This window comes from Odontomachus brunneus, unplaced genomic scaffold (genome assembly GCF_010583005.1).
Source record: "Odontomachus brunneus isolate Ranch 3 - 2012 unplaced genomic scaffold, Obru_v1 Obru_scaffold_051, whole genome shotgun sequence".
NCBI lineage: Eukaryota > Metazoa > Arthropoda > Insecta > Hymenoptera > Formicidae > Odontomachus > Odontomachus brunneus.
Genome location: NW_022639501.1, coordinates 1,837,239 through 1,853,811, shown reverse-complemented (window position 1 = coordinate 1,853,811; position 16,573 = coordinate 1,837,239). Strand labels below are relative to the sequence as shown.

The window sequence follows — 16,573 nt, the reverse complement described above, 5'->3', positions numbered from 1 at the left end:
TATATATATATATATATATATATATATATATATATATATATATATATATATATATACACACATACATGCATATATATGGATATAATCATATTTGTCATTCCAGTTTTCAAAATAGAAAAAAGAAATACGTGTATATATATATATATATATATATATATATATATATATATATATCGGCAACATCATGTTAATAAAAAACGTATACGGTTAAAATTATGTAAAAATGTATATGACCGTGCGTCCGTTATTACCCGTGATAATAATAGAAGCATTGTACAAGAAAGATATGAAAAAACATTCCTATATTATATTACACACACACACACACACACACACACACACACGCGCGCGCGCGCGCGTGTGTGTGTGTGTATGTGTGTGTATGTATATATATGTATGTATGAAAGAATCTGAGCTATGAGATATTAAAGTAATTTATCTTGCATGTTATAAAGTTTATTTAACACATAGCTGTTTACAGTTTATATATAGATGTATACATTTGTCGATATGCTCTCACCATATATTGGTGTTAAATATACTTAAAGTGGCTAATATTTTATCGTTCCTAGATTCTTTTAAAGTTACTGTTGGTTGCGAAATTTTATTTAAGGCACTTTTAATATTTTATCAATGTTATTTCAAATATGTGTAATGATGTGAAATTATATGGCTTACGATAACCAGACACACATACACATTCATTGAAAATATCTATGAATGATACATTAAACGATTAACGTTTATGTTTATTATGTTATTGTTGTCATTGCTATATTTATTGAAATTACGTTGTTACGCAAAATAAACGATGTCTCATAGCTCATGCTATAGCTGTTAATGCGAAAGCTGTGGTGTGCGTTAGAGAATATTGTGGAGAGAAACTATATCCAGCACTATATATATACTAAGCATTAATGAGTGTATATATTGCCATAACGCGGAGGCAAACACCCGTGATATTAATATTAGAGAAATTTTGAGTGAGCAGTTCGAGAGAGACCAATCTCAATTTACATTATGATTTCTTTGTACAAAATCATTTTAAAAAAAATTAAACGTACATATATTTCGTGATGTGCATAGTGTTCAAGCACTGGATAGTGATGCTCCGCATGCAACAACCCCAAAATCCCCGTCAACACAGATTTTACATATTACGATGATACTTTTAGCCTCCCCTTTTCGTGTGTTTCGCACTTAATTTAAGCTGAATATATCGATAATGGAAGATAGTTGTGAAAAACTTTACGTTTTAACTAAAATGTGAAGCCGTGTGTGTTGAGGATAAAATAATACCTTAAAGCACTAGTTCCTGGCTTTGAGAGAAAGAGAACGGGGTTAAAATAGTTAATATAACTTGTTAAGAGGCTACAATGAAATGTTATATTAATACAGGGTTTGTTGATTGTATTCGATACAATCGCGTCTCACATTAATTTATAATTTATCATACAAGAGTTAATGTGTCAGAGTGAAAGGGTGTTTTCATTCAAACAATTCTAGTTCTCGACCAATTTAACCAAATGTAGTAGTTAGACATATATAATTTTATAGATTGTTATTATAATTCAGTCTTTGTTTTTTTCTCATCTGTTTCAAATGTTTTAGATTCTATTCGCACGAGTGCCTTAAAAATACACCTAACAGTATTCGTTGTATATCGTGTTATATATATTATATAAAAAAATATATATAGAGAGAAAGATATATATATATATATATATATATATATATATATATATATATATATATATATATATATATATCTATTATATATACATATAAAAAATGAATATATATTTGTACACTTGAGCATGTCTATACACAAGTACATAATTATGCCTTAGTTATTACAGAGCATTATATAAAATATATAATTATTCTTTAATACAATAAGATTGAGAGAACATTTTATCAATCATTAATCTGATTAAAGAATTAGAAATTTTTTACACGAAATACGTACAAAATATGCTAAAGTTTACTGTTACCATTGAAAATGAGGGAAATTTTGCTATCATGTTGAACAAAATCTACAATATAATCGTACCGCCTCATTACTGCTATAAAAGTTAATATACTATATTTTGCATATAATATAAATAATATAAAATAATTCGATGCCCGACACCGTTTATTTTACTGCACTGATGAGAAATTACTATACATACAGTGCCTACACTATTGTTAGTACAAGATGATAAAATATATACAGGAAATTTATACAATATTAATATTGTTATCAGGGAGCAGATTGTTAATTTTTTATAAATCTGCAAATACTGCAACATTAAATCTCAAAAGAGTTAGAGAAGCTCACATAAACAGAAAAAGATTTATATTATTTAAATATATTTAGATATATCTCTATATAAAGAAATATTTCATATAGATATACAATATAAAGTAAATATATAACATACATTTTTTTCCAAATAATATAAATTAATATAATATGAAATAGAATGAACTCAAAAAGTATCAACAGAAAATTGCTATGATGAAAGTATACATAAATATTCTATATATACAAATTACAAAATATAAAATACAATACAATTACAAAATATAAAATATAATGTGATGAATTATTTGGAAAAAACTTTGATTTTTGTGCGTAATAGTTCCACACGAATGTCTTTAATAATTAATTTTCGATGAATGTTGTTAGCATTTGTTAAACAAATATGATTATCAGTTTTGAAGATTAATGCTATTTGGAAATCTGTGTGTAGTACAAACTACATCAAATATAATGAAATATATATTAATGTTACATTATGATAATCAAATCTATGAGCTATTTCTAGATTTTAAAACATAGAATATATAATATATATAAAGTGTTAATTAAACTCAATGGTATATATAGAAAACATATAGAATGGTACAGATATATAGAGGATATTATATATATTTCAAGTTCAGCTATCCTATAATTTAATTAAATTATATAAAAAATTGCTGCCGTGTTTAGTTTATGCTATTAATTATATTGGAAAGAAAATATATATGTACAAAGTTACGAGTGCGCTCTTATAACTAAGGCTTTTTATGTACGTATATCATTGTTGTGTGCTCTCGATGTGCCTAAATTTTAAAAATGTTACATACATCACACATGTCCAAGCATACATATTTGAAAATTTATGTACATAGAATATTTTACGAGACTACATCACTTGTATATTATATAAGAAGAGTTCCTTGAACTATGTACAGATATCAATACTGTATATTAGATCCATGCATTGGAACGTTGTGAGTATGTATTCTGTTCTAAGGAAAACTCAACAACCGGGTGAACTTTTAAATGCCTTCTCCGTTAAGTTACACGTAATGTTTTGCGCCAGCATTTACTGACAAAACAGTACTGTAATAATGCATGGACATTATGATTGTTTATTGAATTTCCAGTTGTGCAATAATCATTAAATGGCGGATGTGTTTTAAAGCGAATGAATTCCTGTATGAACTTAAAAGATAAGGACTGTTAACTACATATTCGAAAACTAACGAAATTTGCCACGTTAATGAATACTTAATCCAGTTTACTTAATCCAAATATGTGGGCAATAAATTGGATTTCTGACTTCCACTAATATAAATCTATATAAGCTCATGCAGGACTATGTTTATGAATACTGAGAGATCTTTGTTAGATATTTTATATATTATAGCTTAATAATTGATGATAAAGGTCGCAAGTTATTTGTATTCGGTTATTTACTACTGCATTGTACGTATCTTATACATATATTTATTGTCCTGCATTATTTACAAAAGTATGTATAGCACTTGAATGAATTATTTCTTTTTAACACACATTCTTAAGGTGAAAATCACGAAATTTACATGTCTTAATAAGGAGATACCCGCAAAGAATCTGCAAACGAATTGTACATATTAAATCGTTTGTTTGAATTTTATATAAAAATATTTTATGTGTTATATATCTGCTTATATAAATTTATTCCAGTAATTCTTTAAAAATTTTTTTGAAGCTATATATTATAAAGGAATGGAAAGTGACCAAAGCAGATGTGTGTTGTGTTTATACAAACATATGTATTAGATATTCAAATTCGTGAATTCACATTAGATAAATTAAAATCTCACTTGTTTGCTACAAAGATCTTATTAAAAATTGTAGTTATACATACACATATATTTCATTATTATTTCTTAGCATCAGAAGCTAATCTTACATTTTGGAAAGTAATTAATATCAATAAACGAAGCAGCATAATTCTAACTATTTATAAATCAAGTGCTGGCGTAACGATAAAAAAATTAGTCATCCGTTGAAAGTATGAATACATTTTTTATCGATATTAATATATGATTGTAAAATCTTAACCTTCGTAAATTTGTATGTAATATGTCGCTTTATTGCATTGTGTGGAAAAAAAATTCGTACTTTTTGCGATTTATAATTAGAGTTATTCGATAAGACTTACGAAAAATCAGAATATCTGCTTGAAGGTGTCGATGAAACTGCAATGAACTACAAATATGTAATCATTCCATGGAAATTTAGAGTAACAAAATCTGTAAACTTATAGAGATATGATAAGTTTTACGGTATATTAATTGTTCTGTTGTATTTACACGTACTTAGGCTACGAGAGTGTATAAAAAGTTCAAGTTACTATAGTCCAAGGAAAATAAAGAGTGAAATGTATGAAGAAATTAATATTATATTGTTTTTTATTGTATCGTATATATTTCCATATTTTATCTCTCTCGTTTATCTCCTTAGATAATTTATCCATCGTTTTTGTAATGTTCACATGACGTAAGATCTACTGTCAAAAAAGCGCGCGAAGTTGTAACTTGAAATCATTGAGGCCGCGTTCCATAATACGTATAAGCCACAACCTCAGTGAGAAATGACTTATCGATCGACGTCTATTTGACGATTTCGACGTCGATTAATAAGTCATTTCTCACTGGGAACGCTTGTCGCTAATTGGAAATTCGTATGTACTTGACCGAAAAAAATCGCCGGTTGGAAAACTACTCTTTTAAATCGTTTGTATTTTGTATGAAGAGTTTTGAAGTGAAAATGTGAGTTGTTCTATTAATTGTAATTAATTATTCACTTTTGGACCATGCATTTAGCCGAAATAATGGCCGGAGGTCAAATTAAACAAAATTCCGGTATGGTATCGTTTGTATTTCGTATGAAGAGTTATAAGTATCATTAAAAAGGTTGTGAGTCATCCAGATAATTTAATTAAATATTAAAAAATTGTGTAATTGGCCGAAATATAGATTTCAAGCACTGCTGTGGAAGTACCGTCAGGCATGATCGGTAATCTAGTATTTCAATATTCCTGGTTCTTTTTCGATCGTATCAACCTGGTAATGCCCGGTAAACATTTTTATCATTACATTGTTGAAACGTCACGCTAATATCTCGGCAACAGTAAATGTTCCACCTACAGGATGATGCAGGAGAACGTTTTATTTGTACGTACAAGTACAAGCAGGAGAACGTTATTTCAACGTACAAGTAACGTAGCAATCAATTTTGCATTATAACACATTCTTGTTATGGGTGTACGATAATTCGAGTTCGTGTTAGTACAAGTTAGTTTCATTAAGGCCGAAAAATATAATAGGTACAAACATCTAATATCTTCATGATTCATGACAACTCAATGCTTTCCACTGAAATAGGACCTTTGCACGTAGAAAAATTTTAACCGTACCCATAAGATCGTAAGAAAACTAACCAATCACAGTCGATTATTCCTCGAACACAAGGAAAATCAACTCTGATTGATCAGTTTTCTTATGACCTTACGATTACGGTTAAAATTTTTCTACGTGCAATGGCCTATATATACTACCTGTAGCTTTATTCTATTATTGAAATTAACGACAGTTTCGTTATCGTTGCGCAGTTTCGTTATCGTTGTACGTTATACAAAAGCTGCGCAACGATAACGAAACTGTCGTTAACTTCAATAACGAATTAAAGTACCTTTACATGGGAGCATCGAGCGTCGAGCGTTAAAGCAGTAACCAATCAACGTGCTACTTTCCGCAAGAACTATAAGTATACTTCTGGGACCTGATACGTTGATTGGCTAACGCTTTAACGCTCGACGCTGAAACACTCCCATGTATTGGCACCTTTACAGAATCCCAGCACTGGAACGTTGCTTCTTGAGGCGTGCGAGATGAGAGAGAGGTTCCTTGTTTCCTCTCTTATCCTTATCTGGTTCATAGTATAGTTGAGAGTGGGGAGAATGTGATACAGGGTACGTTCCTTTATTTACTGCGAGTACTGACGCTATGACGTCATGAAAATATATTGCTAGTAGCGTTCCGTTTTAACTTCGAGCACTGTCAAGATGCTGCAAGGTGAATAAGATCGGACTATGAATACCGGCCATAGTATGCATTGGTGCTTCCAATCAAATTCACCATAAGTTTAAGGTTTACTAACCTTATAACTAAAACCGAAGTTTCCGAAATCGATTTCGGAACACATACCGAAACTGGGGTAAATAGAGCATTCTCCTACTTGCTCCATAGGGAAAGCTCCAATGAGACGCGAACGTCTGGTCGCCATATTGGTTCCGATGATGCGAACGTATTGGAGCGCATTGGGGCAAATAGGAATACGTTGGAGCATACGCGCGAACAAACCTGAAGAAATCGTTTTGCTATTGTTTCTGATTGGTCACCGCGCATGCGCAGGCAGCCGCTCGTGCGAATGAAGGAATAACGCTGGCACGTTTCCTTCGTACAGTATGGCTCGTTTTGTTCCAGTTGTATTTGGTGTATCCACGTTTGTTCGGCAGTTTTTCAGTATATCCAGAGGAACGACTTTCGATAAATAATCGCCGGTAGCTATGGATGAGGAATGGGGTACGTACTAGTGTTGGTGTTTTAATTAACAATGTGTAATTTCGGCTCATACCTGCGAAATAAGTGATTTATTAAGACGAGCCTAATTTTAACCTCCTCCCTTGTGCCTTTGCAGATGTAGACAATAGCGAGGCGAAATTTGACCTCGCGATGAGATCGAACAAGTGGGAAGGCGAAGACGAGGAGGAAGAAGTTAAGGTAATAACATTTGTATATGGCTCGCACGGCGGTCGATATTTTCGTGAATCCGCGTGTGATATTGTACTTAACCTACAACAAACACATGTTCCATACTGTGATATTACTCGTGACATTAATCATTCATTCGTTTTTCGCATATACTTCTCGTGTCTTAATTCGTAATTTTTATAGCATATTGAACATAATGTTTTATCAGATGTATCATGCTTTAGATTTATAAGTAGCTGTAAGATGATATAATGAATTATGTGTAGATATATATACATAGTGGTCCAAAGGTAGATTGTCATTTTGAATTTCCTAGAAATTTCCTTGAATTCTAGTACAATAATAGTAAAAATTATTTCAAACATATGTTACTTGTAAAAATATTTATACATTTTTCAAATCAATAATTGACTTTTAGATCGTTTTTATACATAAGTACTTAGTGATAGAAAAATTGCAATCATTTCATGTTGATAAGCTTCAGAATGCATTTATTATTTAATAGGAAAATTCTTATAAGAATTACAAAAACAGATAAATAATTTCTTAAATCTTTCTATTATACATGGGATTATATTGCAAAATTTACAGAAAGTAGCACAACTTTTCCACAATTAACTGTACATATGTTTAGTAGTATGAAAAGCAGTAAATAGTGCACAACATATATGTAATTTTTATAAGTTTAAAAATATATATTTTAAGGAATTCATTATTTTACATTATATTTACAAATTTATTAACACACTGTATTAAAATTTTGTCATCTTCCAATATCTATACATATTTAAACATTAGTGAAGTATTCTACAAAACCATATGTTGTATATATGATATTGAAGGATATATAAAATTAAAAGTTATGCTTCAATTTTAAACAGAATTGTAAGTCTCGTAATTTGTTCTTGTAAAATTTATAAGAATTTATGAGTAGATCTACAATTCTATGTGTACCATATATCGTATGATCACTTGTAAATATCGGAAATTACGTGAAATCGTAGATATTTACGAGTGATCGTATGGTATGCATAGAATTGTAGATCTACTCATAAGTTCTTACAAATTTTACGAGAACGAGTTACAAATCTTACGATTTTGTTTAGGATTGCAGCATTAATTTCTTTTACTTATCTGTGTTAAATAACCTAACAGGATAGCTGGGAAGATGTCGAAGAGGAGAAGAAAGACATAGAGAAACCAGCAGAAGTACCAAAAGCAAAGCCAAAACCTAAAAAGGCATTGGCTGAAAGGATCGAGGAACGTGAGGTTTGTCTTGTTTCTTTCTAGTTACAAAATTATAAGAGGTTTTTGTTTGTATATTTGTTAAAAGTATTATATTTTAGAAAAAGGCAAGGGAAGAAGCTGAGAAGAAAGCTAAGGAAAAGGAGGAAGCTCTTACACCAGAAGAGAGGCGAACTGAGTTATTAAGGCGCCAGAGGTTGCAGGAAGAGGCAGATTTACGGCTGGCAATGGAAACTTTTGGTTTGTCGAATTTAGTAGACTTTAGTCCTCGTAAACCACATAAGAGAGATAAGAAATGATTTTTCTTGGAAATGAATTAAATCGTTTTTTTCGGTTTAACAATTTTTAAATTTCTTTTTATACATTTTTAACTGACGCTCTGAAAAAGATTTTTTTCACATACACTCACGTCAGTGAAAATTTAACTTGATAAAGATGCCTTTTGGGAAAGTATGTATATATTTCTTGATTACTTTACCATAGGCGTATATTATCATTGTAACATCATTTTAAGATGTAATGCTTGCATGAAAGATGTACAAGTACCTTTGCTTCGTAGCACTGCTACGCACTAGCTATCGTTTTTATACAAATAAGATAAATGAGAAATTAACAAATATTAATATAACTAACCGTTGGTGTCGTAACACAGAACAGAGTTGTTATAATTGTAACCACATAAAATTTAGTAACTTCGTATCAGGAACTGTACTAGACAGGGAGAGAGAAAGAAAGAGAAAGAATAAGAGAGTATATACAAGCACTTAAATTTATTACAATCTCTACATTTAAATTTATTATTGATGTTGTTGTACTTTAATAAAAGTTGCTATTCTACGCAAATTATTGTGTTTACATGAGTTTTTGTAACCTTATCTCTCATCTATTATCTGTCTCCTGTACCGTTTCTGATGTACATAAGCACTTTCCTGATACATATAAATTTTGCATAATGTACAATATACGAAATTCATTGGATACAATCATTTTAGAAATATTACATTGTTTACATATTTACAATATGTAGCGTATATAGCAAGCACTCTCTGCAGATTGTTCCATTAATATCTTTTTTGACTGTAAGACGTTTTAATAGATTTTAAGATAAATTTTATAAGATATTTGATGAATTTATTATTAAAAAACAGTAAGATACAAGATTACGAAAAATATTATCATATTGCTTATATTTTCTGGAAGAATTTTAATGCTGTTTTCATACAGTTTCATGCTGTCTTCAAGTTATACATTCTAGTACTAGACAGTTGTGTTTGATAACTACATTGTCTTTTACATTGCAGGTATAGCAGAAGAGACAGGTGAATCAATTGATGCCATGGCGCCTAGTACGAAAGAAGAATTTGATCAATTTGGTGCAGCTCTTTCACAAAAAATTAATCAATTTAGCAAACACGCAGACTTCCCATACTTTGCAGAAGAACTTATAAAGTTTATTGCTCTTAATTGTTAGTATTTTGTTAATATCTGATATTAATACAAACATTGATACCAATTTTATTGATACAATGAAGTTTTTTTTTCTTTTTAATATTTGATTATTCTGTCTTTTTGTTTCAGTATCTTCAAGTTGTTTAAAGAAAGTGAAAACTACAATTGACAATTTGCTCATTGAGAAGCAAAAAATGGAGAAGTCCGACAAAGCGAAGAAAACTAAGGGAAAAGGAAAGGCGAAGCTCAAAATTGAGGGAGATAATAACCTATTGAGCGAGTACGGTGATTACGTATATGGTGAATATGACGATTTTATGTAGCGACTTTCCACATGTTCATACATTCTAGTCGCCTAAAATACATATAAAAGAAGATTAATTTGCAAATTTATACAGAGATTTTATATTTGCAAGATATACAACGGTTTAAGCTATACTCCATGATATCGTTTACGTAATGTAACGAGATCAAGAAAATAGGAATGAAAACTAGCATGATAATATCGACGAACATGCTTAGAAATGCACTTTTTAATAATTATACAATAACGTAGCATTCAGAAGTTTTCTGCAGTTTCCCAGAACAGTTGGATATTTAATAATGTATATGTTGAGTTTGATCGGATTTTTATCTACGTGTATGTCACTATTGAACTTTCAGCTTGATATTAAAACTTGTTTTTTTGCCCCGCAGCCATCTTAATTAATGATATCAAAAGCAAGAAGATATATATACAAAAGTCTAAAAAACTTATAATGGCATTTGTGCTAATGAGCAATTATTAATTAATTTGTACAATTAATTTTATGGCTATTCATTAATTATTAAAGCAAAAATATAGTTCGATATTTTACAAATTTGCTTCCGATGTCATAATCTAAAATGGCTATGGCGAGAAGTCAGGATCTTTAAAGTCAGTGGCGTTTTTAATAAAATCTAAGAACATGAAAAATATGATGTTCTAAATGATGTTTATGTAATCCTCTGATTTATTGATACAATACTGTACTATTATTAAGAATAGAAGAGGATGAAATATTGCATTATATATTTTTGATTTAAATCGCATCTCAAGTTAAAATTGCATCTGTTAAAAAACTTACATGTCTTTATATAAGGGTCATTGCAGATTAAATCGTGTAATTACATTGTGGAAGTTTTATATAACACAGCTTATATATATACACACATACTTTTACTGAAGATTGGTTACAAGTTGGTTTTGCAAAGAGTATATTCCTAAATAAAGGTTGATTATAAATTGCAATCCTCTTGCAATTAATTTTGCAATCCTGTTCATAGCTAATATAGATAAAAAAATGGCAAATAAATTTTACTGCAGCCTTACTACGGTTATCAGCGCGCAATAATTATGTATTGTAAGCAATTCACCATTTAACAATAACTAGACAGAAATCTCGATCAATAAATGACTATCTTATAAGTGGTTGTATAATAACCAGTGGTTAAAGATAATGTCAATTATAAACGTAAAATCGAATTGACGAGAACTTACATTTAAAAAATGACGCAAATTTTGTGTCACATAATTTCGTGTATGGCCTTCCATTGTAGCTACATGATGAACTGGTGCTAATTACGAAGTGAGCTCACCGAGCTCGAAACGAAATTTTTTAGATGAATGAGATGTTCCCTAATTTTGACATTTAATTATTTCGACTTTTGTTCTACATAACGGCGGCGTCTCAATTGTTACGAGACAATTTGTAAGTTACATTATTTTTTTAAGTATTAGAAAATTCTTTATGTTAACGTCTGTTAACATCTTTAAAAAATTGTTAACATCTTTAACATCTTTAATTGATCTTCTTATCTGACGAAAGAGTTGTTTAAACTTGTCGGAAACTATATTAGTAAATCAAATTATCAACATTGATTGCAAATCTAGTGTTCTTTTCTTCGTATTTATAGTGTGATTATAGAAACGTTATCATCATCATACGTTATAATTATTTATAATCTGATTTTTTAATTTTTGAATAGTGCTACTCAACGCGACATATCAGATAAATTTTTATTTCTTAGTAGGGCAATCGAACAGTTGGTTAAATAGATTTTTGTATATGCTATTATAAATATGTAAATACATATAAAATATTAATAAGAATAATGCAAATTGCAAAAAAAAAAAACAAATATTTTGATCTACTTTATATCCCTTTAAATACTTTAGAAAAATATTATAATTGAGCAAAAAAATATAAAAATGTTTTTATTATATGATAATATATTTTATTTATGAAAGTTTCCTTTCTCTTTCAAAATAGGAATGAGGTTTCGAAGGAAAAAATAAACAGAGTCGACGAATTTAAAAGACTTTCTCTTGCCAGAATATATTTTCTATATTAATTATTCTTTCTAACAACAACAAACCTTCATGTTTGTTATTAGTTACAATATTGTTTGTTTCTTATATTCACTCTTTCTCTCTCTCTCTCTCTCTCTCTCTCTCTCTCTCTCTCTCTCTCTCTCTCGCATTCATAAATATGAAAAAACACGCACTCTGAAATCGCGAAGCGAAGAAGGAGTTATCTGTACATCGTTAATTATGAAAAAGCTTCTTCAAGTATATTCACCCACACGTATTTCCGTTATTATCTCGTCCTAAGATAAGTAATGTAATTGCTATTCATTCTTGTAACATAATGAACAGCTCGTTCGTCGAATGGAACGCTCGTAAGGACGACTTATTGACTCCTTCCTGAGTATTCCACATCTACTATGAGATAAACAGTTGAATAAATTTTTAAACAATGTAAAAACCCTCAAGTAAGACTTCCAAAAACGTTTCTGCGTGAAACATGAAGTCTTACAAATTTAGGATATCTTTACAATGATCCCTAAATATGTCAAGAATAGCAATCTTTAATATTATTTATCAAATGACTATAAAACGTCTATAAAACGCAACATAACTTTGAAGCTATAATTCTTTAAGAAACAGTAAAAAGTTTTACTACTTCTTAAATGAAATAAATTTTTGTTTCCCACATAACATTGTTCAAACCACCTGCCAAACTAAATTGTTCGACTTTATTATACAATAAAAAAAAAACCTGCTAATTTAAGGCACTACATGCTGCTCGACGTGAGACTGGGACAATTCATACGTCGATCGAACAAGACGCCTTGGATACTTAATTATTATGTCGTGAGACATATTTTGGTTTTGATTAATATATTGAGCATATATATATGAATATGTATATATATGTATATATATATGTATTTTTATATATGCTATATCGTTCGGTTTGAGCTATTCTTAACAACTAACGTGAGCCCGAACGAGTCATCGTCATTTCGACTCTATCCTTTTCGAATGAGTGCATTATCCTTACACGGAGAATTGCATAACCCGAGTGCTACGAGATTAATCCTTTGGCTGCGAAGGGCGCAATATAAAATATGTACGCCAACACAAAAGTGAGGAATCCCAGATAGCGGACAACATTCTGAGATCATCCTGGATACACCGGGATGTCCTAAGATATTTCCCAGAACATCCTGGGCACATTCGGAATGATTCTGCGATATTTTGTGTCATCTGAAATCTGTGATAGTAGAAGGATGGATTAACGTATCGATATCGATTTATGATCTGAGAATCTACGTTAATCTACTGGTCGGAATCGAATAGAAATTTATCCAAATGCAAAAGCATTTTCAAGAATCAATTCAAGAATTGTGAAAACTTGTGTTCGAGTTTATGTCCTGTATTTTCACCGTATATTTAGCACTATGTGTGTCTATCTAATCTTCACTTTACGTTCGCTTCGCTTATATATTAGATGAACAAAACTTAAGATCATATAGCTACATTCAGTGCTACAGTTACAATATTATAATTACATATACGGTAACAATATATGGACGAGTGTGAATTTACGATGCTAAAGATCTAAGAATCGATAAGTCTCGAGAGATTTAAGATTTGACAGATCTGTCCTTTCGACTATACCTACGATGACAGAGCATTCATATCCCTTAAATTCTTTGGAGAGAATGCCATTACTGTTTTGGTGATGTATCATACCTGCCTAATTGATACACATCCTTCTTAGGACACTCTGTTACAATACTTGGTTCTTCAAGTAATGTTGAAGCATCGATATCGCGAGATATCATCTACAAACGCAATGTCACACAATTTTAACGCCGCTTAGATCCGCTATTATTTCGTAGTAAGCATTATTGTATAAAAAGTCTTCAAGATCACATCGTTGAACTCCGACTCTTAAAACTCAGGCCCCTGAAACATGTGAGTCGTAACTCACAAATAAACATAGTGAACGCCACCTGACATTCTCTCCCCTTTGTGTTTCCTATTTCTCTTCCCATCCCTTCGTGTTATCGCGTTATTCGAATTGTCGTAGCTTATTCTACGTCAAGATTTTACGATAACGAAATATCTCAGCTAAGTATCGCCATCATACTGCTTCAAGGGGCCGAATTCTCAAGCGAGGGACTTCTCACTTCGTTCTCTCTCTTTCGTCGATATCTTTCTTTTTTACACTCTCACGAGACTCCCCCTTTTTTCTAAGGATACCGAGGATCCGTTGGATACCGCGTCGACGTAGGATGCTGCAGATTGTGATAAGATCTGCTACGTTTGTAGTCTCGCGGCAACTGACTCGGCTGACGGTACACGACGTAGGGTCCCAGGTAAGGCATTCGTGAATTGCTATTTTCGCCGGACGATTGGGGATTATCCGTCACGGCGCCGGGGTAATCTGGCGCCGGATGCGGCGGCTCGTTGGATTGAAACTGCGACAGGCCGTAGAGAACGCCAATCGACCTCCTCCACATCTCGTGGCGAGCCTGACTCGGCGGCTGGTCCTGTTGCTCCTGCTGCTTGCATTGGCGTCTCCTGCTCTGCGAGGAGCCGCTCTCGGTCGAGTTGCTGTCCTCGCTGGTACCCAGACCAGGATCCCGTTCTTCGAAGGCTGCCATGCTGGTCGCCGGGCTGTCCTGGAGCGGCTTGACCGCACCCGCGGTGTAATAGACTAGATGAGGATGTGGAATCACGAAAGGTTGTTGAAATTTGTTCGTCGTCTCCTTTTCTTGCGCACCGTTCGCGTTCTCCGTGTCTTCAGGCTCGTCCGGGTGACTGGTGCAGGCACCTGGCCCGAAGATGGACAACAATACCGGCAACAGGAACAGACCGTGCATCGCGCCGATGAAGATCACCAGAAAGACCATCTTGAAGAATACGAGGAAGATGTAAGTGCCGGCCAATAGGAGTGCAACCAGGCCGAGAATCGTCGAGGCGGCGCCTTGGACGATCGGCAAGCCGAGACTATACAGGCTGTCCTTCATCCGGTCCTCCGGCCAGGTCCGCTTCGAGCTCATATAGGCATAGCAGATGTGCGCAGTGAAGTCGACGCTGAAGCCGATGCACATGATCAAGTTAATCATGGAGATGCTGTCGAGATTGACACCCCACAGCGCCATGTAGCCGGCGACACCCAGCTCGATCGATACGATGCAAAAGGCGACCCACAAGCAGCACAAAATGTTGGGGATAAAGATGAAACTGATGAACATCATGACGAGCGCGCCGAAGATCATGCATTGGATGCTGGTGGGCCGTACCAGCTCGAACTGGTCGAAGAAGACGAAGTAGGGGTGGAACACGCTGGCGTTCAGGGGTGACTCGTCGCAGATGCCGCGTAGCTCCTTCACCATGTCCTTTTCCTGATTAGTACCGCTCACGTTCACCGCCTGGATCAGGAACCGGCTCGCTACGATCTTCTCCTTCGCGGCGTCGAGCTTCACGTCGAGAGAATAGACGCTGGTGTCGTGCAGCCAGTACTCCTTCAGCACCTTGATGAAGTTAGGCTCGTTGTCAATGCTGACGTTTAGGTAGCTCTCTTCGGTCGATATATATATCAGGAAATTGCGCAGCCAACTCTCGGTGTAGATCGGCGCGCTGATGTACTTGCTCGATTCTAAGTTCCTCGTCAGGTTCTCCATCTGTGTCTGGATCACCGGATCGCTGTAGTTGTAATCGCCGGTCACCACAACCTGGAAGACAATGAAGATGCGATTGAAACAGGAGGCACTCGGCTAATATTCTAAATTAAAAAGGCGAAAGACTCGGAGAAACAGATGAGTCCAGAAGAAATGATAGGTCTGCTCTTTATAGTTGCATTGTTTACACTTGGAATAAGGTATTCTCATTGAATCTGCTGTTAATCTACCGGCATACCACTTACATTTTATTTCATCATCAGACATTACATCCAACATTTAAGCATGATCTATTAAAAAAATGTCCAAAGGACATTCTATTTCTTTTAGACAACTTTTGAATGTCTTTAAGACATCTTTTAGTGATTCGTACTGTATGTGAAATTGCCTGTAGATACATAGTTCTTGTGGTCCTCAAGACAATGGCGTATCATAAATTACGTGCGGTCTAGAATTCAGCTGACCACTGTCTTCGCAACTTTTCCTTTCGCAGCACTCGTAATTATAAGGTCAGCGACACTAACTAACATCAAGAGTGTGGCGTGGGTCGGGCAACTTTTTGGGGATTTCCGCAATGCCCTCGTGAAAGTAATTTCGTGAAAGCGCGTCGGTCCGCTGCCGGATCCCGATGAAACGCAACATCGCGTTTCATCACGATGATGCAATCTGTTTGTTCTCGGACACGTTGACGCACGTTTCGACGCAAGGTGCTTCACGAGCGGGCCTAATTACGCCGGATATCGAGGGATCCGAGGGAGTTGATCGTGACGACGGTTTCTAAGGTGAGCGACGTTTCCGCGAAGTC

The 16,573-nt window shown here is 33.4% G+C and overlaps 2 protein-coding genes across 2 annotated transcripts in view; one reads left to right on the top strand and one right to left on the bottom strand.

Annotated features, from left to right (window-relative positions):
• The first annotated feature begins 6,717 nt into the window (after positions 1–6,717).
• LOC116845326 (eukaryotic translation initiation factor 3 subunit J) lies at positions 6,718–11,041 on the top strand. Its single transcript, XM_032817871.1, has 6 exons — positions 6,718–6,888; positions 7,004–7,086; positions 8,233–8,346; positions 8,424–8,562; positions 9,624–9,788; positions 9,901–11,041. Exons 1-6 carry the CDS (start codon positions 6,873–6,875, stop codon positions 10,092–10,094), a joined length of 711 nt encoding a protein of 236 aa, XP_032673762.1. The 5' UTR covers positions 6,718–6,872; the 3' UTR covers positions 10,095–11,041.
• A 1,061-nt stretch (positions 11,042–12,102) lies between these two features.
• Positions 12,103–16,573, bottom strand: part of LOC116845322 (patched domain-containing protein 3) — a 30,420-nt gene continuing 25,949 nt past the window's right edge. Inside the window, exon 9 of the mRNA XM_032817862.1 lies at positions 12,103–15,822. Coding sequence (XP_032673753.1) covers positions 14,335–15,822 — 1,488 coding nt within the window. The 3' untranslated portion in view covers positions 12,103–14,334. The remainder of the gene's footprint in view (positions 15,823–16,573) is intronic.

Excerpts from the sequence above, each read along its gene's own strand:
- LOC116845326 (XM_032817871.1), top strand. Across the intron at positions 8,347-8,423 it reads AAAGGATCGAGGAACGTGAG|AAAAAGGCAAGGGAAGAAGC; the intron begins GTTTGTCTTGTT and ends ATTATATTTTAG. Across the intron at positions 9,789-9,900 it reads AAAGTTTATTGCTCTTAATT|TATCTTCAAGTTGTTTAAAG; the intron begins GTTAGTATTTTG and ends TTTTTGTTTCAG.